Source organism: Balaenoptera borealis (assembly GCF_965194805.1).
Source record: "Balaenoptera borealis genome assembly, chromosome: 7".
In the NCBI taxonomy this organism is placed as follows: domain Eukaryota; kingdom Metazoa; phylum Chordata; class Mammalia; order Artiodactyla; family Balaenopteridae; genus Balaenoptera; species Balaenoptera borealis.
This window is the reverse complement of record NC_138864.1, coordinates 24,435,166-24,459,639: the sequence shown is the minus strand read 5'-3', so window position 1 is coordinate 24,459,639 and position 24,474 is coordinate 24,435,166. Positions and strand designations below refer to the sequence as shown.

Genomic DNA, 24,474 nt, shown 5'->3' with positions numbered 1-24,474 from the left:
TAATGGTTTATCAATTTTGTTTATCGTCTCAAAGAATCAGCTTTTAGTTTTATTGATCTTTGCTATTGTTTCCTTGATTTGTTTTTCATTTATTTCTGATCTGATCTTTATGATTTCTTTCCTTCTGCTAACTTTGGGGGTTTTTTGTTCTTCTTTCTCTAATTGCTTTAGGTGTAAGGTTAGCTTGTTTATTTGAAATGTTTCTTGTTTCTTGAGGTAGGATTGTATTGCTATAAACTTCCCTCTTAAAACTGCTTTGGCTACATCCCATAGGTTTTGGGTCGTCGTGTTTTCATTGCCATTGGTTTCTAGGTATTTTTTGATTTCTTCTTTGATTTCTTTAGTGATCTTTGTTTATTTAGTAGTGTATTGTTTAGCCTCCATTTGTTTGTGTTTTTTACATTTTTTTTCCATAATTGATATCTAGTCTCATAGCGTTGTGGTCGGAAAAGGTACTTGATACAATTTCAGTTTTCTTAAATTTACCAAGGCTTGATTTGTGACCCAAGATATGATCTATCCTGGAGAATGTTCCATGAGCACTTGAGAAGAAAGTGTATTCTGTTGTTTTTGGATGGAATATCCTATAAATATCAGTTAAGTCCATCTTGTTTAATGTATCATTTAAAGCTTGTGTTTCCTTATTTATTTTCATTTTGGATGATCTGTCCATTGGTGAGAGTAGGTTGTTAAAGTCCCCTACTATGATTGTGTTACTGTCGATTTCCCCTTTTATGGCTGTTAGCATTTGCCTTATGTATTGAGGTGCTCCTATGTTGGGTGCATAAATATTTACAATTGTTATACCTTCCTCTTGGATCGATCCCTTGATCATTATGTAATGTCCTTCTTTGTCTCTTGTAATAGTCTTTATTTTAAAGTCTATTTTGTCTGATATGAGAATTGTTACTCCAGCTTTCTTCTGACTTCCATTTGCATGGAATATCTTTTTCCATCCCCTCACTTTCAGTCTGTATGTGTCCCTAGGTCTGATGTGGGTCTTTTGTAAACAGCATATATATGGATCTTTTTTTTGTATCCATTCAGCCAGTCTATGTCTTTTGGTGGGAGCATTTAATCCATTTACATTTAAGGTAGTTATCGATATGTATGTTCCTATTACCATTTTCTTAATTGCTTTGGGTTTGTTATTGTAGGTCTTTTCCTTCTCTTGTGTTTCCTGCCTAGAGAAGTTCCTTTAGCATTGTTGTAACGCTGGTTTGGTTGTGCTGAATTCTCTTAGCTTTTGCCTGTCTGTAAAGGTTTTAATTTCTCTGTCGAATCTGAATGAGATCCTTGCTAGGTAGAGTAATCTTGGTTGTAGGTTTTTCCCTTTCATCACTTTCAATATTTCCTGCCACTCCCTTCTGGCTTGCAGAGTTTCTGCTGAAAGATCAGCTGTTAACCTTATGTGGATTCCCTTGTATGTTACTTGTTGTTTTTCCCTTGCTGCTTTTAATATTTTTTCTTTGTATTTAATTTTTGATAGTTTGATTAATATGTGTCTTGGTGTGTTTCTCCTTGGATTTATCCTATGTGGGACTCTCTGTGCTTCCTGGACTTAATTAACTATTACCTTTCCCATATTAGGGAAGTTTTCAACTATAATCTCTTCAAATATTTTCTCAGTCCCTTTCTTTTTCTCTTCTTCTGGGACCCCTATAATTCGAATGTTGGTGCATTTAATGTTGTCCCAGAGGTCTGTGAGACTGTCCTCAATTCTTTTCATTCTTTTTTCTTTATTCTGCTCCACGGTAGTTATTTCCACTATTTTATCTTCCTGGGCACTTATCCATTCTTCTGCCTCAGTTGTTCTGCTATTGATTCCTTCTAGAGAATTTTTAATTTCATTTATTGTGTTGTTCATCATTGCTTGTTTGCTGTTTAGTTCTTCCAGGTCTTTGTTAAATGTTTCTTGTATTTTCTCCATTCTATTTCCAAGATTTTGGATCATCTTTACTATCATTATTCTGAATTCTTTTTCAGGTAAACTGCCTATTTCCTCTTCATTTGTTTGGTCTCGTGGGTTTTTGCCTTGCTCTTTCATCTGTTGTGTGTTTCTCTGTCTTCTCATTTTGCTTAACTTACTGTGTTTGGGGTCTCCTTTTCGCAGGCTGCAGGTTCATTGTTCCCATTGTTTTTGGTGTCTGCCCTCAGTGGGTAAGGTTGGTTCAGTGGGTTGTGTAGGCTTCCTGGTGGAGGGGACTGGTGCCTGTGTTCTGGTGGATGAGGCTGGATCTTGTCTTTCTGGTGTGCAGGACCGTGTCCGGTGGTGTGTTTTGGGGTGTCTGTGACCTTATGATTTCAGGCAGCCTCTCTGCTAATGGGTGGGGTTGTGTTCCTGTCTTTCTAGTTGGTTGGCATAGGGTGTCCAGCACTGTAGCTTGCTGGTCGTTGAGTGGAGCTGGGTCTTAGCGTTGAGATGGAGATCTCTGGGAGAGCTTTTGCTGTTTGATGTTACGTGGAGTCAGGAGGTCTTTGGTGGGCCAATGTCCTGAACTTGGCTCTCCCACCTCAGAGACACAGGCTTGACACCTGGCTGGAGCACCAAGACCCTGTCAGCCACATGGCTCAGAAGAAAAGGGAGAAAAAAAGAAGAAAAATAATAATAAAATAAAGTTATTAAAATAAAAAATTTTTAAAAATATTAAAAATAAAAAAGTTAAAAAGTAATTAAAAAAAAGAAAAAGAAAGAAAGAAGAGAGCAACCAAACCAAAAAACAACTCCACTAATGATAACAGATGCTAAAAATTATACTAAAGAAGAAGAAAAAAAAACAAACAGACAGACAGAACCCTAGGACCAATGGTAAAAGCAAAGCTATACAGAGAAAATCACACAAAGAAGCATACACATACACAGTCACAAAAAGAGAAAAAGGAAAAACATATATATATCTATATATAAAAAAAAAAAGAAGGAAGAGAGCAATCAAATCAATAAACAAATCTACCAATGATAATAAACTCTAAATACTAAACTGGTTTAAGGTAAACATAAAACTAGAAACAAATTAGATGTAGAAAACAAACCCCAAGTCTACAGTTGCTCCCTAGGTCCACCGCCTCAATTTTGGGGTGATTCGTTGTCTATTCAGGTACTCCACAGATGCAGAGTACATCAAGTTGATTGTGGAGATTTAATCCGCTGCTCCTGAGGCTGCTGGGAGACATTTCCCTTTCTCTTCTTTGTTCGCACAGCTCCTGGGGTTCAGCTTTGGATTTGGACCCGCCTCTGTGTGTAGGTCGCCTGAGGGCATCTGTTCTTCGCTTAGACAGGATGGGGTTAAAGGAGCAGCTGCTTTGGGGTCTCTGGCTCACTCAGGCCGGGGGGAGGGAGAGGCAGGATGCAGGGTGAGCCTGTGGCGGCAGAGGCCAGCGTGACGTTGCACCAGCCTGAGGCGCACCGTGCGTTCTCCCGGGGAAGCTGTCCCTGGATCACGGGACCCTGGCAGTGGCGGGCTGCACAGGCTCCCGGGAGGGGCGGTGTGGATAGTGATGTGCGCCTGCACACAGACTTCTTGGTGGCGGCAGCAGCAGCCTTAGTGTTTCATGACCATCTCTGGTGTCCGCACTGATAGCCATGGCTCGTGCCCAACTCTGGAGCTTGGTTAGGCGGTGCTCTGAATCCCCTCTCCTCACGCACCGCAAAACAATGGTCTCTTGCCTGTTAGGCAGTTCCAGACTTTTTCCTGGACTCCCTCCCCAGCCAACTAATTTCTGAAACAGCAAGTTAGTTTTATTATGTAACTCACTTTACTGATACTTCAACATCCATTTTGAGCCCATTGTGACTATCCTTTCAATAAGAATTTGGGTGATGTGCTATTACTTAACAAAACGGCATTTTTCTTGATTGAGGCATCTTTTTTAAGTTCTCTTTTTTCCCTTGTAATACAGCCAAGTCTGTTTGCACAGTAGACATTAGCTCACTTTGTTTTATGGCCACACATTGCACCCTCGACCCCAGTCACATCTTTTTAACTGCATATATTTTGGCAAGAAAGTGTGTATCATAAATCTATCTTCATTAATTTGCAAAAACAATTTTTTGTCAGGATATCCTTCAACATTAAAAAATGTATTACTCTTGCATTTTATTTAAAAATGAACGTAATGGGTATTTTTTGCTTCAGGGTAGTACAATGATATCAGTACATCAAAAACCTAGATGGGATGGTCGCCAACTAATTCTGTCTTGGAGTATTCGACAACTGACTGTGAAAGGAGTTCATTTCACCTTTCTGATTCCTGAGTTTTGAAAAAGATCCTTTGGAAGTAAATGAACTTATTGGGAAAGTAAACCTATTCTTCCACGTGTTCCAAATCTTGTGCACATTCTCTCACCAAACATGGCATTGCTGACACAATCTGAGTCAGAAAAATGGGTCTCTGGGGAGGAAATGATTTGATGTGTTCAATGTAGGCTTCCCCACTTAGCCCTCACCCAGGGGAGTCCTACCGGCTTAGGGAGGTGAGCAGCTCTCTCTGTGTGTAAAAGGGACTCGAAAAGGAAGGGAGGAAGGCAAGCCTCTTCGAGTCTATTTTAGAATTCCTATCGGGGCAAGAAAGCCATCCTTTGTGGGAAATGTCCACTCAGAAATGCTGCCTCATGAGAGCTAAGGAAGTGAAGCGAGCCCAGCTTTGCAGCAAGGCCTGCGTGGCCCTTGCTGAGTAGTTTGGGCCACAGGACCTGCTTCTCAAGCTCACCAATGATTTTGTCTCCTACAGATGCATAGCTTTAAGGGCTACTGGGAAAAACTGAACTCCAACCTGGAATATGTTAAGTACTCCAAGCCACACTTACACTATAACAACAGCGTGGTCAGGAGAGAGTGGCACAGCCTGATCTCGGAAGAGGTATGTGTGGGTTCCTGAGAGCGGAGCAAGAAGCAGAAGCCCAGCCGATTAGGTTAGGTGATGCCCTTAGGTCATTCGGCTGGCCTGTGTTCCAGCACTCTCCCCACTTGCCAGGCACTGTTCATTGATGCTGCTGATCCCCAGGAGGGAGACCAAGGTGCTTCTCTGACCTCTCTTCTCTTGAAGAGGAAATTCAAGTGCAAAGAGGTTAAGGGACACACACGGCATGTTCATAGTAGAAGTGGGGTTAACATCCGGGTCTCAGATGTGTTTTTGTGCTACTTGTGTAGTTAAAAATTGATTTTAAAAAAACCTAGGTGTTCCCAAAGTAGTGGTTGCTAGGGGTCAGGGATGGTTGAAAGGAAAAGAGTGAACGTGACCCCTATCAAGGGATAGCACAAGGGAGATCTTCGGGGTGACGGAGCAGTTCTGTATCTTGATTATGGTGGTACATTGTGGTATGTGAATCTACACATGTGATAAAATGACAGCACTATACGCTCACTGTACCAGTGCCAGTTTGCTGATTTGCGTATTGTACTATAGTTATTTATAGAAGATGTAAACACTGAGGGAGACTGGGTAAAGAGTACATGAGCTGTCTGTAGCATTGTTGGATATAGTTGTAGTGTTGTTGTATATAATATGTAGTTGACTTGCAACTATATAAAATATGTAATATTTTCAGAATAAAACTTTTTTAAAGCAATTGTTAAAGAATCTAGGTGTTCTGATTACCTGGAAAGTACCTGTCTTTTTTCTGAACTCTGAACTATATTGTATTATGACCTCAATGTGAAAAATGTCACCCACAAAACCTTCACCTTCCACACCTTTGACGTGTTCTCACTCCTAGAAAAAAGGAAAAAGAAGGTCCACGGTGTATGTGAGAAATATTCTTGATAATGCAATAAAGTAAGTAAAATGAGGGATTATTGTAGCTGTAAGATGGTTATATTTTGCAATTACTTTCTTGGCTACCTTTCAGGGAAGTAGCTTACTTTTGTTGTGTATCCTCAGCAAGATGATGCTGTCAGCTTATGAATGCTGCCACCTGAGCCCTATTCTGGAGTTTGGAGCTAGAGTTTCTAGTGGGAAAAATTTATTTATATGTTAAACCTTTTAGATTTGCATCCTGGGGATGGATGACTTAGAAGGAATAAGTGGTAAAGAAAACACTTATTAGTTGAGCACTTCAGAGGGGTACAAACATTAGGTTGATTTTAAACAAGTGTAAGTGGGCTGGTGAGCTTGCTCTTATTTTGAAAGCATATTTTCTGGGTAGATGAGTCATCTCGGAGTGCTATAAGCATAGGCCCCATTCCAACCCCTGTTCTATTTTCTGTTCCCCTTATTTCCAACGACTGAGAGCTGTAATTGTTCTAAATTATTGTCATTGTTTGTACTAAAGAGTTTTGAGATTTTATAATTGCCTAATGTGGCTTTTGCCAAGTTGATTAAAGTTTTTGAGGTTTTCAGCAGCCTGAGAACAGTTTCTGCAGTGGTTTTATGAGTTTTTAAAGGAGGATATCTTTGTATGGTGTTGTGGCTTTCGTTGTTTTTTTTTTTAAATAATGCTTCCTGTGTGAATAACATTGACTAATTTCTTTGTAGGGTGATTTCTAACCTAGAAGCAAGGAATTTGGGTAAGAAAAGACCTGTAATAAAGCATTCTGGATTTCAGTCAGTGTTTTGTTTGTAATACCATTCTTCCACCCACTGTGGGTTGGCAGGGAAAAATCACTTCTACTAGTGCTGCGAAGGCAGCACCCTTTACTATTTTCCCATCAGAGTGGCCACCCAGCTCCTTCCATGTCTCTCTTGGCACCAGGTCCTTCGGGGACAGCCGCTCTTGCCGAGGAATCCCTGACTGTTGGTTTTCCTTCTGTTTCCCCATAGAACTGATCGAATTAACATGCCCTCTGGCTGTACTCCCAGGGTGTAGTTCCCTTGGCTGAGAGCTGCTTTCTCTCCAGCTGTCTGATCATACAAGGATCTTTGACTTGTATGCTCCTTTCATTTTGGTTAGCACTTGGGCACTCACTGGGCTAGGTCATAGGGGCACAAAGACGAGGGGCCTCTAGACAAGCAGTGTGGTTATGGGGGGAGAGCATGGGCTTAGAGGCGGACAGAACTGGGCTTAAACTCCAGCTTGGCCACCGTGTGCTCTTAGGCAAGCCATTTACCCATTTTGTGTGTTGTCCTCCTCAGGGCAAGCGTGAGAAGAAAATGAGAGTCAACGGAGTCGTGTTTACAGTGCCCAGTCCCTCGCTTGGTGCGTGGGATACCTGAGATGGCTGCTTTATCTTTAGTGTGTGAGGAAGAAATGCTAACACATAGTCTCTAAACCAGGGGACAGGCATTATGCAGCTGCAGGGTGCAGGGGGTGAGGGGCTAGGTCAGGAGTGGGGACAAAGGTTGTAAAGGCTTCCCATGGGGGGTGATGTCCGAGTTAAGTCTTGACAAAGAAGGGGAACTTAGCCAGGGGGAACTGGGGGGAGAGGATGCTGAGCATATTCAATACAGGCTTTTTTGTGATTTTGTCTGTGGAACTCTTCCACACTTCATAAAGGTCAGCCTCCGTTAAAAAAGGCGCTGTTGTTTTTATGTCCCACTACTGTTTTATGGGCTTGGATGTTTAGGTATATGTTGGGTGACCCTAACGGACATTATTTTATATGATGCGTTGCCGCACATCCTGCAGCTGTGCGCGCAGCCCGCATGAGCTGTGAAGTCACTGAGTAGCCCCGGGAACCAGGCCATCTAGGCCTGAAGCCAGGGCTCTGCCACCAGCACCAGGCAGAGGCAGTCCGCCAGGGGTGTGAATGTGCACGCAGGCTCCCCTCCTTGCGTTGCTAGGGGATTTGCACCGTGGGAAGCGTTGCCGGTCTGGCTGAGGTTTCTGTGTGTCCTCTGCTCCCACGACTGGGTAGAACTCCTGTTCTTGTACTTCAGGCCTGTTTGCAGCCCATTACTAGTCGTTCTCACTTGGTGACCTTCAGGGAACTTGCCCCTTCCTCTCATGTGCTTTGGTTGTGCTAGTTTCCTAGGAAAAGTGTCACTGTCAGAGATGGAACATTCCTTGTGAAGTTCGAAACAGCCATGAAAACTACTGGGCTCTAGTTTTGAATTGTTCACCATGAAGGCTGTGTAGGATCCAGTTAGGATTTATCTCAAGGGGTCAAGAGGCATCCGTGCCCTCCCACGAGGAGTCCTCAGCCCCCTGACCAGGGCAGTTCCGCCTGTTGACGGGCTCTGTGACTCAGGTTCTGGGAGAGGAAGATGGGGCATGAAGGTGCCGTTAGCGGGCGTTAGGGCAGAGATCTTCCTAGAGACAGCGTTCTCCTGTCCCTGCAGTCTTGCTGGTGCGGTGCAGATCAAGGTGGAGAAAGTGCCATTTGGTTTAACCTTACATGCCACTTTTCCACCTCAGTTAGCTACCTTTTCAGTCCCGTAACTTGTGCCAATTATTCTTATTTACCGCAGTAACTGACTGGTCTCCTCACCTCAGTAACTCTATAAACTACAAGTTGGGAGTCAGAAGGAAGGGAGTCATGCGACCCTTCCACTAAGTCCCCATCCCTGGGTTTGCCCCTCCCTTAGGGTTTAGAGAGGGCCCAAGCCGTTCAATCTCCTATGAAGCAGAGGATCTTAGTGGTGAGTTTTCACACTGAAGAGAAATCAAAGTCAGAGTATATTGGTGTTGGGAACGTATTCCTTGTTTTCTTTCTTTCTTTCCCAGTCTCTGCCTCTCTGGTTCACAGCTCTCTCTCTCTGCATATCACTAAGTGGTAAGCTGCAGCGTGTAGGACTAGGTCACACTGAATGAAAAATTTTCATCCCATCAGGGAAGTGTTATGTTTTCCCAGTGACTCAGAGAAGGGAAACCCAGGCTGAGGCCTCCTCCTTCTAGCCCATTCCCGAAAACCACCCTGCTTGACTGTTGCTCTGTTTAATTTCAGAGCCAAGATTAACACCCCTCTTCCAGGAGGAAGACAACCACCAGCGGCTGCTTATGGGGCTGGTAAGTGGTCTGTGGGATGTTCAGTGCTGGTGAACAGTGGGCTCCAAGGAAAGCGGAAAGGGCTAGATTGTACTTCTCATTCTGTTCTTGTTTTTCATTCACTCTTTCAACACAGGGTTGTTGCCAGTCACTCACTGTAGGCCCTGTGTGTTCAGTGGTGAGGAACACATATATAATTTCTGCCCTCTTGGTATTTGTAGTCTTGTGAGAGAGACACAAATTAATCAGTCACCCCAATAAATGTATAATTATAAAACACCATAGGGAAATGCATAGCACTGAGAGTTTTTAAAATAGGGAACAGCAGCGTCTCTGTAGCATTTGTATTTGGGTTTAAAATACAACGGAATAAAGTATTCTTTCTCAAGAGGTCCTACCACTAGGAAGACCAAAGAGGTATAAATCAAAATAAATTAACTGAAGAGCAGAATTGGCAAATAAATCCAAAATCTTAAAAAAAAACTATTAAACATTTGAAAAGTCTAATAAAATATTTTTAATACTGTGCAGGCTTAGGAATGGGATAATCTATTACCTTAAATGTAGCTAGTTTAAAAATATGAGAAAAATATTTGTAAATACATATTCATACACTTAAAAATTCTAGTTAAACAAAGTTTCCGTGGCAACTAGTAATGACCAAACTTGAGCCAAGAAGAGATAGAAAGCCTGAAAGCATAAAAACCATAAAATAATTTGGAAAAAATATCAAAGATTATCTCCAAAAAAGGCCCCAAGTTATTTAATGAGTTTGTGCTTTCAGACTTTTAAGGACCAGATCATTCTCATGTAAAGTATTTTTGAAAAAAAGATGGGACGCTTCTTAATCACTTTAAAAAGCCAGCATAACCTTAAAACCAGAATCCGACAGTGACTACTTATGCTTATGAATACAGATACTACAAGCGTAATTAAAATACTTCCCATTGCTCTATTTGAAAATACAACACAGCCACATGGGCTTCTTTCTAGGAAGCCTTAATGTTAGAAAATATATTAATGTAATTCATCACACCACTAAGTCAAAGAGGAAAAAAAAGATTCTATAGGTGCTAAAAGTTGATAAAAGTAAAATTCCACTCCTGGAATTTTAAACAAAGTATAGTCTAATACTAGTAGCCAGCATCCTTCTTCATGTCACATTGGAGGCATTCCTATTAACATCAGAAAGAAGTTAAGTATCCTTGCTATTTTCATTAAAATTTTATGTTGTTTTAGAAATTCTAGCCAATGCAATAAGAAACAAAAGTAAAAGAAGACGCTATGATTGTCTAATGCAACAAACAAAATAATCAACTGGGAAAATAATAAAATAAAAAAATAAAAAAATAATGCTGCAAATTAGTAAGCTGGTGATGCTATATTTATTTTCTTTTTGATTAGGATTAACCAGTTAAAAAAGACAACGAAAAACAGTATATTATTTCCAAATCCTTAGCATCTAGCTTTAGTAAAGTTATAAACAAAAAGCCAGTGAAATTTCTCTGACAGTTGACTGACTCACTTGACAAAATAAAGAGGAATGGGACTGGTGTTACGAGATATCTAAATGTGTTGTTGATCTACAATAATTGGAACAATATGGTGCTGATACAAAGATAGACAGGAGGCTCTAGTTTAAATTTGGATATTTGATGTATGATAAAAATGAGGCATTTAAAAATCAATGTGGAAAGAAATAATCTTCAATCAATCAATCAATGCCTGACTATTTGGAAAAGACAATTAAGTTAGATTCTTCCCACCCCAAATACCGCCACTTTATATCATAAACCAACAGAAATATCAGGTTAAGGAATCTAATATAAAAAATTTAAACTGTGTGAAAGAATTTGAATAAAATAAGTGGACAGTTAAAAAATACTGAGAAAGCCTTTTAAGTGTATTATTGAACATAAACCTACAGGAGAAGATTGACTGAAAACTTAGAAGAGAACAACAGAAAGGCAATGCGTTTAGAAAAAAGTATTTGCCACATATGTGATAAAAGAATAACATTTGGCATGTAATGTTTATAAATCAGTAACAACACACTGGAAGGGAAATGGACAAAAGCTGTGACCAGTGAATTTTCAAAAGTTAATTTAGGCCAAGAGATCTTGACTTGGGGCAGGGTAAGAAAGAGAATGCTTAACATTGCTGTAATCAAATGACAAACAGAATAAATGTTTTTATTTGTTTGTCTTTTTTTTTGTCTATCAAATTGACAAAAATTTAAAAATCATACTAGGAAAGTTCAGGGTACAGGGAATTTGACAGCCTCATGAGATGGAAATGGAAATTAATATAACCACAGTGGAAGCCATTTTAGCAGTGTCTCTATAACCTTAAGTAGGGACCCAATGAATTCCATTTCTAGGAATTTAGCCTGACAAAATAATCGAGGATATGGCAAGCAAATTTTGTGTAAGGATTTTTTGGTGGTATTTGTAACAATAGTAAAGGAAATATTGCATATGTATAAGAAGGGAATAAATAATTCAATTATAGTATTTTCATAAAATTGGACACTGTGCCGCCATTACAACTAGTGTGATAAAGAATATTTAATGACATAAATTATTATGTGAGAAAAAGCAGATTGTAAAATATTAGAATGAGTGTGCACACTGGAAAAAAGGAAAATAAAAAAACCAAAATGTTAATGTAGATGGTAGGATTATGAACAATTTAAATTTTCATCTTTATGCTTATTATAGAAAACTTGAAAATGCACAAAAATATGCATTATAACTTACACAGAAAAAAAAATAATTTTTTTTTAAAGCCTAATCATTTAGCACATGCCGGAGACTGAATTGAAATAATATACCACTCTGTCTTGGCCCAGGATGCCACGGGCTAAGGTTTACCCAGGGTGTCTGTCATAAATGTAAATCTGCTAAAATAGAAGATATACATACTTGTGTTGTCAGTTGCACAATTCCCATGGTGTTTATTGATGCAAAGATTTCTCTAGCCAAGAGGGTCTGTAGCTGAGCAGGCCATTTAGGCAAAAGCGAGAAAAAAAGGAAGAAAGGGAGAGAAAAGCAAAAAGTGAGGAGGGCTGGGCATGCCACACTGATTGGGGAGCCCCAGGGATGGTTAGAAGAGTGTGGCTATAGAAACAAGCCCATTTGGAGGCACTAGGCTAAATACATCCATACCTTTACATGTCAGGGAGCTGCGTGGAATGTCTTAACCATTGTGCAGAGAGAGGTACCTGGTGCATTTCCTTTTACTCCAGCCTCTGTCCTTGCAAACACCCAAAACCTGTCCCTTCCTGCCACCCCCATTAGCATAGTCATTCCATGTTTAGAGTTGTTCCTGTTAGCTCTCCAGAGCCAGGAGCAGTAGACTTCAATCCTTTGGTAGATCCCAAAGCCTTTGACTGCTAAGCTAGTGACTTCCACTGGCTTCTTTGGAGAATTCTCAACAGGGCTGGGAGCCTGGCTCTCAGCTGTTCACTGGACTTTGGGTGAATCATAAGTCATTCCTCTGGAGGAAAATGGTGGTGCCCCCTGATTTATGCCCATCAAAGGAATATTGTGGGTTATGCATTTCTGCTAGTGGGATCTTCAGGTCCAATATCTTTCATATTGATAGGAAGTGTTAATAAATGAATAGAATTCAAACCAGTTGCAGGTGTGAGTGGGTAGGTTGTGACTTATCTAATCTATATTCTGTTTTCAGATGGTGTCTGAGCTAAAAGACCATCTTTTGAGACATCTACAGGGTGTAGAAAAGAAGAAAATTGAACAGATGGTTCTGGACTACGTTTCAAAACTGGTTGGTTTTGCTTTATCTTCTCCACCCAACCCACCGCCCCCCTCAACCGCTTGGTCTCTGGGTGTATAGTTCTCAGTATGTGGTTCAGTAGGTTTTTCATATTAGGTTTTTTGGAGCTCTCCCATCCTCAAACCTGTATATATGGTGCTGTAGAGTGAAGAAAGGGGGAAAAGAACCAAAAAACAAAGAGAATGTGGCTCTGGAAGTGGCTTATTGCACTCCCTTGCAGTAGTGGTTATATGCTCATGGGCGCCTGGAACAGTGATGAATTCAGCATGGTTGCCAAACGTTCATGTCATCTTGTCATCTTCTAGCTCCTTATTAAACCATAGGTAGTGATTTATGTACATGGAGGTTTCTGCAAACATGAGAGAACTTGAACTTCAATTCTTACTTAGCTCCAATAGCCCAATTAGGTAAGATTCCAGCCCAGTTGTATAAATACTTACCACGTTATAGAGTCTGCTGATGAGATTGGCATCCCATTTACCTGGTAGCCATTCACTGAAATTGTGTGATCCAAATTAATAACACCGGTCCATGTGTAAATAGGAGTGATGCAGCTGGATTGAAATTTGAGGCTGTCTTGAGTCTTTCAAAACGCATATGGAGTTGAGACCTCACCCTACTTAGAACCTGGAAATAATAAGATGGATAAAATTTTTAAAGTATTTAAATATACAGAAAGAGAAAGAACACTCCAACACTCCATTTCTCCAGGTTTGCATAGGACCAGTGTGTAAATGTGAACAAATATTTTTGCATTGAATTCTGGAAGATTAGTTAAATTTATTAGATATGGCCCTGATTTAATTTCATGTTTAATTTTTAAATTTTTCTGCCTTACAGGGAACTATATTCAATAATGGAAAAGAATATTAAAAAAAGTGTCTATATGTGTAGAACTGAGTCACTTTGCTGTACAGCAGAGATTGGCACAGCATTGTAAATCAACTATACTTCAATTAAAACAAATTTAAAAAAATAAAAACAAACGAAAAAGAAATACAGAAAGAACTCTTCTATTTTGGAAAACTGGGCAGTGGCAGAATGGCTCTGTGAATGGAGCGTGAGCTCTTGGATAGCACTTGTTTATGAGTGTTTGTTGAATTAAAACAACTCCCCAAAATGCTCCCAAGTGCCACCCATTGATTTATTTCTATAGTAAAGTGCATGCATGGAAGTAACTCACTCAAATCCTTTGTTGGTCATATGGCCATAGAGACGGTTCATAGTTAATTAGTCTGAATAAAGTTGCGGAATATTTTTTTTAAAAAAGTTTTCTGGGGCTTCCCTGGTGGCGCAGTGGTTGAGACTCTGCCTGCCAATGCAGGGGACACGGGTTCGAGCCCTGGTCTGGGAAGATCCCACATGCCGCGGAGCAACTGGGCCCGTGAGCCATAATTACTGAGCCTGCGCGTCTGGAGCCTGTGCTCCGCAACAAGAGAGGCCGCGACAGTGAGAGGCCCGCGCACCGCGATGAAGAGTGGCCCCCGCTTGCCGCTACTAGAGAAAGCCCTTGCACAGAAACGAAGACCCAACACAGCCATAAATAAATAAATTAAAAAAAAAAATGCAAACCTTTAAAAAAAAAAAACTTTTCTGCCTTTATTGCAGTCATTAGTATCTGTTTTTAAATCATATATTTGATTTCTATGGTAAGGTTTGACTTTCAGAGTTTTAGTATATTAGGAGAGGTTGGTATTTGCATATACTAATGTTTACAAGCAGGGCACTGAAACTTTGTTAAATAATAATTCTTTGCAGTTGAACGATAACAAGGGGCTCACTTTATGAATGTGTTACTGATCTTCCCCATGTTGATACTAACCTACTTTCTTTGTCCTTTCATAACACACAGTTATTTAACACATCACCTACCATCTTTCTTTCTGTTGACTTTAAATTTCATCTTCCAGAGTGTTAAGGTTTTTCTTCAAGCATCATTCTTCCCTATAGTTAATCACATAAAAGAATCCCCATAACACTAGTTTGTGCTAACAGCTCCTAGAACCAATAGGACCAGAAATGGTAGTGATGAGGTCTCAGAAAACTCGTTGCCCCTGCCTTTCCAACTCAGCAGTCACTGATTGATGCCAAAGCTGCCCACCCTGCCCAGCAGCAAACAGCTGAGTCTCCCCATCTCCCCGTCCCCTCCCAGGAGAGCGGCTGGGCAGCCTTTAGAAAATAAATCCGAGGAAGTTGCTGCAAAACCTGATTATATTGCTTTTATGTGTTATCTTACCTGATTTCAGCCAAAGAGAAACTGAGAATCTATGTCACTGAGAATAAATAGTGTCTGTCTGTGCTCATATGGAAACTCTTCCTAATTTTGCCCCCTGTCCTTTGCCTACACGTGCAATGCATGGATTTGTGGTCCTGATAACGGCTCCTCGGAGATTGCCCTGTTGCTGGCAAACGAGTAAAATGCAGAACCTGGACTTGGAACTAGTTTTGCTCCGCAGCCCATGCCCAGGACCTCCATTCTATTCAGAACCGCCTTTCCTCTGTCAGCTGTCAGCTATGTCACCCTTGCCACATAACAGGCCTAGGGCGAACTCTGTTGCACTTGACCTTCACTGATGGATAAGGGCCTGTGATTGAGGGCCTGTGTTTGTGAGCCATGGGGCCGGTTAGCGGTGGGGAAGCTCAGCTGGGGCACTGCCCGCAGTGACAGAGGGTGCTCTGTTAGACGCGGCTGCACATTTTCAGTCTTTCCATTTGGGATTCCAGTGCTTGAGAATTGACCTCAGAAAGGCTGGTTCTGTGTCCGGGCACAGCGTGAATGCCAGCTGCCCGAACATGCCTGTCAGAGCTATGGAAGGATAGCTTGTAGGGGAAAGGGTATGAACAGAGGTTAACAGACTGTCTTTACCCTCTAGCTGGATCTCATTTGCCAAATACTGGAAGCCAGTTGGAGGAAACATAATCTTCATCCCTGGGTTCTCCACCTGTACGCAAGTATTTCTTGCTCTATTTTATCATGGTGTACAAAGAGCTAAAACAACTCTGATTGCTGCCTGTAGTAGCAAAGCCTTTTTGAAACTTACCAGTTGAAAGTAACTCTCACCAGCCCTTACACCATCCATCTTAGTTCTGAACTCAACATTTAAAGTTATGCCCCTGTTACTTCACCTGTCCTCTTTCCTTGGCATCTGGCTGATGAGGAGGGAGGGGCACATGAGCTCAGTACTGCCAAGAAGGGGAATTTAACTTAATGCAGTTTATCATTAATGTGCCTACCGTCTGGTTAGATTCTAGGCATTAGGCCGATGGTCATCATCACATCTGTGAACCTTTCTGTGGGGCATAGCCTTTCACAGTTAGCATGAATTCCATCTGGATGTGGCACTCAGAGCTACTGCTTACATGCAGATGGGGTTTTGCAGATGAGCTGCTTGGCTGACGTGCTCCTTTCTTCTTTGACCAGCAATAGACGGGCGAGTGCTGCTGAATTTGCGGTCTTCCACATCATGACCAGGATTTTGGAAGCTACTAACAGTTTGTTTTTACCTCTGCCTCCTGGTAAGTCTTGGCTTTTTTGTTTTTTGTTGTAATAAACTTGTTCTTTCTTCTTCACATAGTCTCTGGACTTTGGTGCATTATGAGTTTAAGAATGAGGCCTCCTGTGTCTGAGAAATTGTGTGTCTGGTGTCACTGTGACGGATGGGCCTGAGGTTGGTCTCTGCCGACCAGATCTCCTCTGATTATTAAACTATACAGTAGCTTGTCACCCACTTTAGGAGCCAAGGCTGGTCCCCATGCAACTTTCTGGTTCAAAAACCAGTGGCGCTGATTCAGGGAGATCTTTCTCTGATGTCTCCAGGCCTAGTTTATCTGATCAAGAAAGTTAACACTCAGAAGGAAGTAGGTCTGGCAGGGTGTCAGAAATTGAGTTGATTCTTATATGTTCCTTGGAAGCTAAAAATTTCCCTTAGGATTTTGAAAAAGGACCAAATCAGGCCTCAAAACACCTTTGGCGCATGTGTCTGCAGTCATTCATTTAATTGGTCATTTGTCATTCAGTCAACAAACATTTGTTGAGCAATTTCATGCCAGGTACTGGGCTAGAAATTAGAGCAATTCCAAAAATTAACAAAAGTCTAGTTGGGAAAATGTGCATATAAATCAATATTCATTATAAGAAACAAATAAGCTCCTGTTTGCTGTAAACTACCTGCCTTATGCTTATTATGTATAAGTTCTGATGAGTTTTAAGCTTTATGATAGCTATCACTATATAATATATACTAGCCAGTTTTATTTAATTCATTCATATACATTTATCCATCCATCCATCCGTCATTAATTTGTTCCGTTGTTCATGCATTTTAAGGCAACATGTATATGGTCCCCATTTTGTGCTAGGTACTGTTGTAAGTACTTTACATAAATTAGCACATTTAATTTTTATAACGATGCTAAGTGATAAGAGCTTAAATTGAACCATATTAAACTGTTAATATCCAACCAGTTTTTGACCAACAAAGACGGCACTTTCAAATGGTTCCACTTAATATTATTCCCATCTTATAGATGGTGAAATTGAGGCACAGAAAAGTTAAGTAACTTGCCTACAGTCACATAGCTATTAGGCGACAGAGCCAGTGCTCAAATCCAGGGAGTCTGACCCTAAAATCTATGCTTCTAGCTACTATTCTGTGCTGCCTCTTGAATTTTATATTCCAGTTGAATTAGTTGATATTGAAACATTGGCTATTTATGGGCCCGGAAAATCCCCACAGCACATCTCAACTTCTCTGCATTTGTGATATATCTGGTACAGTCTGGAATCTGTCACTCTTTCTCTATCCATATGCCTTATCTTACAAGATCTGCTTGTAGTGGAGGCACAAAAGGAGTTTCTTGTGACTTTGTAGGGACCTGAAAGTGACCACTCATGAGGAGAATGGATGGCTTTAAATGGAATATGAATTGTGAGGTGCCCTCTAGAAAGAGTGAAGGGATTTCATGAAAATTATATATGGCTTTCTAGCTTAAATTCTTAATTGTTTGTCATTAACACAAAAGACCTGGTAGAGAAATGGGTTGACAGTTTCAGATTTGTTCACCATGGATCTCCAAGCTCCTTTTATAAGTAAATGACACTGACTCACTGGGGACAATATTATATCTGGGAGATCATAGAAATCAACTTTCTACAGAACAGTGCATTTCTACACAGGGATGGATAAGGAGGGAAAACATAGAAAAATGTTACCCATAGTGATTGAGAATTATTACGAGTAAGAACTTAATGGCTGGTGTCCATGGGTCAAGTAAGGAAGAGCAGTTTCTCTTTCTCCTTTTCTTAGAAATGTTTGTTTCCCGAATATGAAGTGACACTGGATCACGTTGGGGGGTGGCATGTGTGTGTAAATGCAGGTATTTTTGTGTGTATGTATGTAAATGTGCTTGCTTTCCAGGCCCCCTGGACTAGTGAGAACTGTTTGAGTTCCAAGTGTCAGAAACTTGTAACCGGAGTTACTTAAAGAAAAAAGGGAATGAGGGCCACAGAAGGGAAGTCATAGTTTAGAGCTGGAGCATTTACAGTTGAAAAGGGACGTGTGTTCTCTCTGCTGCCTGGAGGAGGCCGGGAGCCCTGGAGGATGAGGACTAGAGATGGCTGGAAGAGGTCTCTCTTGCGGTACTGATGCCTACTTCTAGCCAGTTTGCTCTGTTGCTTAGAGCTGCCATGCTGAGAAGAGGCCAGGAGTGGGCTGTTGAATTTGGGACTGTGCCCTGGGAATGGAGGATAAAGGGTCATCAGGGATCTTTAGGACATGGACACAGAGCTAGAGAGGAATTTTGAATCAAGAAAATCTGTAGGATCAATAACCTATAAACTCTTCCTCAGAAATAATTTCATAACTTTTTTAATCTTGAGAAGACTGTCCAAATCCATTTGAAAAATCTCATGTTGTTAATTAGCTAGTAAAATCACTAATTTTTTTTGGAATCAGAGCAGTTAGTAGACTCATCCCATTGTCAGCCCATTAACATCTGCTTGAGGGCAGAGTCTGAACTTTATCTGACCCTCGATGTTGCCAGGACATGGGACTCCAGTCTCCCACTGCTCATGTTTCACGTGTTCAGAGAGAGAAAAGCTCCACGACGTCTCTGAATCCAAGTCCCAGCTCTCTTTGGCCATCATGTCTCTGTCATGTAAGCCTCTAAGGTTAGGCAACGAGTCTTCGTCATTCCCCATCCACATCCAATCAGTTTCCAAGCCAGTACCCGTTGCCATGATCCTATGATCCCTTCCTTCCCTCTTACTCTCAGTGCCCTCGTTCCCTCTTGGACAGGTTCACGCAGTCACTTCCCAACAGGTCTTTTTTCCTCCGGTAGCAAACTGTCACTCTGGTCCATTCTTTGCCTGTTGCCATGTTAATATTCCAAAAGTAAAACTCAAATCCTCTAACAGTCCTGCTCAAAAGCTTTCAGTGCCTCCCCAGAGTTTACTAAATACTAAATTCCTTGCTGTCATTCAGCACGCAACCCCGTGACACATGTATTAAGAGCACCCTGTACTTCCCCTTCATAGAACTGGTCATATTAAAAAAAAGGAATATTTATTTTGTGATTAATTGGTTGTCAGTCTCCCTGTCAGACTGGAAGGTGGATGGGAGCAGCAGTCATGCCTGTTCTTCTCATCACTGCACACCCAGCTCCCTTGCCTGGCGGGCCGAAGGGGTTTTGTTGAATAGATTAACCTTTCCAGTCTTACCTTCCACTGTTCCTCTTGCACACCTGTTCCAACCCAACTGGGTCATGTACTCTTTCCTAAATGTGCCCCATGCTTTCTCACCTTTGGGCCTCTGTTCATATTGTTCCATTAACACCAGTTCTTGAGGCAGGATAACGTTGTGGTTAAAAGGCTAGGCTAAAATCCCACAGCCTGCGTTCAAATATTAACTCTGCCACTTACTATTTCCCGGGGCAGGTTTCTTAGCTCCTGTGAATCTTGGTTTCCCCATTTATAAAATGGGGATCAGGTAGTTCCCACCGCATGGTGTTATATGAGGATCACGTGAGCCTGTGCGTAAATGAAAGGCCTCAGTACCTGTCTGGTGTTAGTCACGTTGTTGTTCCACGTGCCAGGTTCTTCACAGACCTAGCTATAGCTCTCAAAGCAGCCCTGCAGGAAAGGTACTGGTGATTCCATTTGAGGGATGAAGAAACAGAGGCTGGAAAGGCTTAATGACCTACATCTAGTAAGCAGCACAGCATGATTCCGGCCTCTGTCTACTCAGGTCAAACCTGACTTTTGCTGCTTTTCCAGCCTGTATGTTCTCTCACGTCATTTCCACACTCAGGAATGGCATTAACCCTTCAAAGCGCCTCTCACATGCCATCTTTTCCAAGAGGGCTTTTCTGATTCTCTCCCGGTCTGATATCTTCTTCTCCCGTGGATGTTGTTTGTGTCGGTTAGTATTAATAGTGGACTTAGAGCTCTAGCTCTGTGAGAGTTTGGGTAGCCCTGCCCATGAGACTTAGACTTAGCCCTGACCAAGGCCTTGAGAGTGCCTTTCTACTGAATTCCTATAGATTTGCTATCTGGCAATATCGTTTTAGTTCTTCTTTTATATGATTTAGTCCAAGTAGACCCCAAAAGCCTTTCTCTAGGGCATACCCAGAGATTAGTCATCTAAACTGTCCCCTTCTGGTCCAAATATTTTCTCCTGCAGCAAAATGGTCCCTGTCCATCAGGCTTTAGCCTGGGCATGTGGAATTTGAAGCTCTTCTGTTCATTTTTCTATTTTGAGATTTTACCATAGAATTATAAACCTTTTAAACTGTAAAACCATTTTCATTGAGCAGACCTTGCACTGTTTTTCTCTTTTTGCCTAGGAAGGCATACAAGGTGGAGGGAATACGTGCTTATTGGGAACTTACTATATACCCAGCACAATACTTAGTTGTGGTAATACAGAAAGAAGGAACCTTGGACCTTGTCTTCAAGGAGCATTTATTTGACTCTAGCTGCCAAGTGCTGAGCTGAGTGCTTTATTGCCATCACCAGAGTCATTCCCTCTGGGAGGCCGGAGATGATGGCTGACCGTGTCTACCGTCCCGGGTCTCTCATCCTAGGTTTTCACACTCTGCACACGATCCTTGGCGTCCACTGTCTGCCTTTGCATAACCTGCTGCATTACATTGATAACGGAGTGTTGCTTCTCACAGAAACAGCTGTCACAAGGCTCATGAAAGGTAAGGGGCTCTGAGTTTGCCTTGTTCCAGCCCCAGCACCACCCGGGCTGCCTTTGTGGGTGTGCGACCTGTGGTCACACGGGGCCCTACTGCACTCAGAAGGGGCCCACGCAGGGTTTAATGTTCTGTATTCAATCTTGACATTCTTAATAGTTGGAGAGGGGCCCCTCGTTTTCGTTTTGCGTGGGTTCCACAATTACGCAGCTGGGCCTGCAGAGTACAGTTCATTTCCCGTAACCATCCTTTGGACCGCCGTGCCTTTGCCCTTCAAGAGACCCCAAAGGGCTTCTCAATCTGTACACAGCTATTAGACTCCTTTTCTGTACATGAGGGCACTTGAGAATAGGAGACTGAAGGCTTATTTCTCAAGAAAAATGTCATGAAATGGCTTACTTTCAGCTGATTAACTCCGTCCTCTCAAAGTTAGACTTGAAATGCAAGGAAAAGTAATGAGAGATATAGTGCCTGTGGGAATTTGAACTTGAAATAAGGTCTGTAGTGTAATGACTCTTGGTTAAATTATTCAACTGTGGTATTTTATAGATGAGTTTTGTTAATATTTATTGAAGTATTTGCCATTCCTCAAGGTGCTGTATGTTTTAAGTTAGTCAGCAAAATTGCTCTGTGACTGGCCGCCTGTTACAGAACGCTGTTCCCTGATACAGAGCAGCAGCTTCATTAAGAAATCCCGTTTTAGTCACGTACCACAGTGTTCACTGCAGCTCTATTTACAATAGCCAGGACATGGAAGCAACCAAGGTGTCCATCAACAGATGAATGGATAAGAAGATGTGGCACATACATATAATGGAATATTACTCAGCCATAAAAAGAAACGAAATTGAGTTATTTGTAGTGAGGTGGATGGACCTAGAGTCTGTCATACAGAGTGAAGTAAGTCAGAAAGAGAAAAACAAATACCGTATGCTAACACATATATATGGAATCTAAAAAAAAAAAAAAAATGGTCCTGAAGAACCTAGGGGCAGGACGGGAATAAAGACGCAGACCTACTAGAGAATGGACTTGAGGACACGGGGACGGGGAGTGGTAAGCTGGGACAAAGTGAGAGAGTGGCATGGACATATATACACTACCAAATGTAAAACCGATAGCTAGTGGGAAGCAGCCACATAGCACAGGGAGATCAGCTCGGTGCTTTGTGTCCACCTAGAGGGGTGGGATAGGGAGGGTGGGAGGGAGACGCAAGAGGGAGGGGATATGGGGATATATGTATGTGTACAGCTGATTCACTTTGTTATAAAGCAGAAACTAACACACCATTGTAAAGCAGTTATACTCCAATAAAGATGTTAAAAAAATCCCTTTTTTATTCAGAGAGACACAAACTAATATTTTCATAGTGTTGTTAGACTTAGCTTGAAAAACAAGGTTGGGACATGCATTACCAGGATGAAGCTCTGAAGTATCAGCTTGCTCAGGTATTAAAATGGAGATTACTGGGTTTTTTCTTTTTGTTTTGTTTCATTTTGTTTGCCAATTTCTGACTTTCTTGTAGATCTGGACAATACAGAGAAAAATGAAAAAGTAAAGTTCAGCATCATTGTGCGGCTTCCTCCGGTAATCCTGAAGTATATTCTGTTTTCTAAGCCTTGGCATGTACCTCTCCTTCAGCTTCTTCTTGCAGGAAGAGCAGTTACTTGCTTTGGGCTGAAGTCAATTGAATTGTCTCGCCCTTCGGCCCTTTCCAAGAAACCCTGTCCATCCCTACCCGTCTGTCCGCTGCTCCAGCTGGGCCTACCGAGTGCTTGCTCCCCTGGCTGCGCGTGTGCTGCTTTGGCACAGGCCCACCTAGAACATTTAGCCATTTTCTCCTCTGAGGAAACCACAGTAATATGTACGTCTGTGAGTCTGAGGGGAGGCAGGGGGGAAACATGTGCTTTTGGCATTTAAACTGATAAGAAATTGAAGTACAGGTGAGGTCAGAAGGTTCTGGAACTGCGTTTCCTCTCACTGTTGTTTGCACCACGGCAGGAAAACATTCCTGGTTGAAGGAAAAATGAGAAACATGAGGGAGAGGGTTATACAGGCACTCCTTGTTTTTGTGCGGTATAGTAGCTCTCTGAGTCAGAAATGCTGTGAAATTCAGACATTCCATGACAAGGTCTTCAGAGCCTCTGACTCTGCGGACTTCCCGGCCATGAGAGCCTTGGCCAGCTCTGTGCCATTTACATACCTTGAGCACTTGTATCTCCGGCACGATCCTCCCACAGAGGGATGTCTGATGCCTTCCTGGACCTAATCGTCTTGCTTTATAACACCTTCTCGCCCTCTCAGGCTTACTGAGGCAGAGGCAAGAATAGAAAACAAGGCATATTTTCCATGGCTAGATCTCTCTGGGGAATATCTCTAAACATTTAGTTTGGTCTCTAAATTTGATTTTTTTTTTTTGCCTTATACCCTTAGGGAATGAAAATTTTCTGGGCGAGACACTGGCAGAGTACATGCCTATAACCTTTAGCTTCATATCAAAATATCACGTAGGGTTGGCATGCAACTACTCAGTTTTGAAGAGTAACAGATGAACACCATTTCAGAAGAAGAGTTTGGCAGCCTCAGTACACAAAATGCTTTCCTCAGAGTCGCATTTAAGGGAGTATTTATTCAAAATTCAGAAGCATACCTCATAGGAAATGGCCTTTCTCCAAGGTCATTAACCATAAAGAGTCTGTCTTTTAGACTCACTAGCTGGAACACATTTTAAAAAATTATGAATTGATATAAGATACATTTACTTAATGCTGTGAGCTATATTCTCCTCTCTGTATTTTTCCATCTTTTTATTTTTATTATTGACTTAAATTTTTTAGTGTGGAAGGTACAGAGTTTTCCTATACACCCCCTTCCTCCACATACGCACAGTCTCCCCTATTATCAGCATCCCCCAGCAGAATGGTCCATCTGTTACACTGGATGAACCTACACTGCACATCACAATCACCAAAGTCCATAGTTAACATTAGGGTTCACTCTTGGTGTCGTTCGTTCTGTGAGTTTGGACAAATATATAAGGAGATATATCTAACACTGTAGTATCATACAGAGTATTTTCACTGCCCTAAAAATCCTCCTCTACATATTTTTCAATTTGCAAAAATAGCTTACAGGTCAGAAGATCTGTCGACTTTGGGATCATCCTGTGAGTTCTAACATTATTTCCCGGAACCATGTAAAGCGACTGCTTCAGAACTATAACAAACAGGTGAGCCTGTGTGGAGCAGAGGCCCCGCTAAATGATTTTGGAACCTCTTTGCCCATTTTAACATATCCCTATGGACAGCAGTTGTAGTTCTCATCACTTTAAGTTTGTGCTTGTTTTGGAGAATCAACTGATACCACAGCCGTTTCCCTTTTAGCCCCGGAGTTCTATGATGGACAAGTCATCATTCAGTGTAGAATTTCTGCCTCTGAACTACTTCATTGAAATACTGACAGATATTGAGTCTTCCAATCCAGGTAAGTCACTCCTCTGCTCTCAGGATTTTCCTGTTTTTCCCCTGACACATCAGTCAGTCTCTATGCACTTCTGTGTACCTTTTTCTTGCCAAAATATCCCTTAATTATAAGTAGGATCTTCTTGCAATAGGTTT

The 24,474-nt window shown here is 41.6% G+C and overlaps 1 protein-coding gene across 5 annotated transcripts in view; it reads left to right on the top strand.

Moving 5' to 3' along the window:
- GSAP (gamma-secretase activating protein) overlaps positions 1-24,474 on the top strand; it is an 88,036-nt gene that overhangs the window by 61,372 nt on the left and 2,190 nt on the right. For 2 of the 5 annotated variants that reach the window (XM_082399327.1, XM_082399331.1), the window contains 11 exons: positions 4,732-4,860; positions 5,717-5,775; positions 6,475-6,506; positions 8,823-8,884; positions 12,557-12,652; positions 15,535-15,605; positions 16,083-16,177; positions 20,744-20,863; positions 22,383-22,444; positions 23,985-24,086; positions 24,241-24,340. In XM_082399327.1, coding sequence (XP_082255453.1) covers positions 4,732-4,860; positions 5,717-5,775; positions 6,475-6,506; positions 8,823-8,884; positions 12,557-12,652; positions 15,535-15,605; positions 16,083-16,177; positions 20,744-20,863; positions 22,383-22,444; positions 23,985-24,086; positions 24,241-24,340 — 928 coding nt within the window. The remainder of the gene's footprint in view (positions 1-4,731; positions 4,861-5,716; positions 5,776-6,474; positions 6,507-8,822; positions 8,885-12,556; positions 12,653-15,534; positions 15,606-16,082; positions 16,178-20,743; positions 20,864-22,382; positions 22,445-23,984; positions 24,087-24,240; positions 24,341-24,474) is intronic. The other 3 variants (XM_082399329.1, XM_082399328.1, XM_082399330.1) reach the window with 3 other exon arrangements.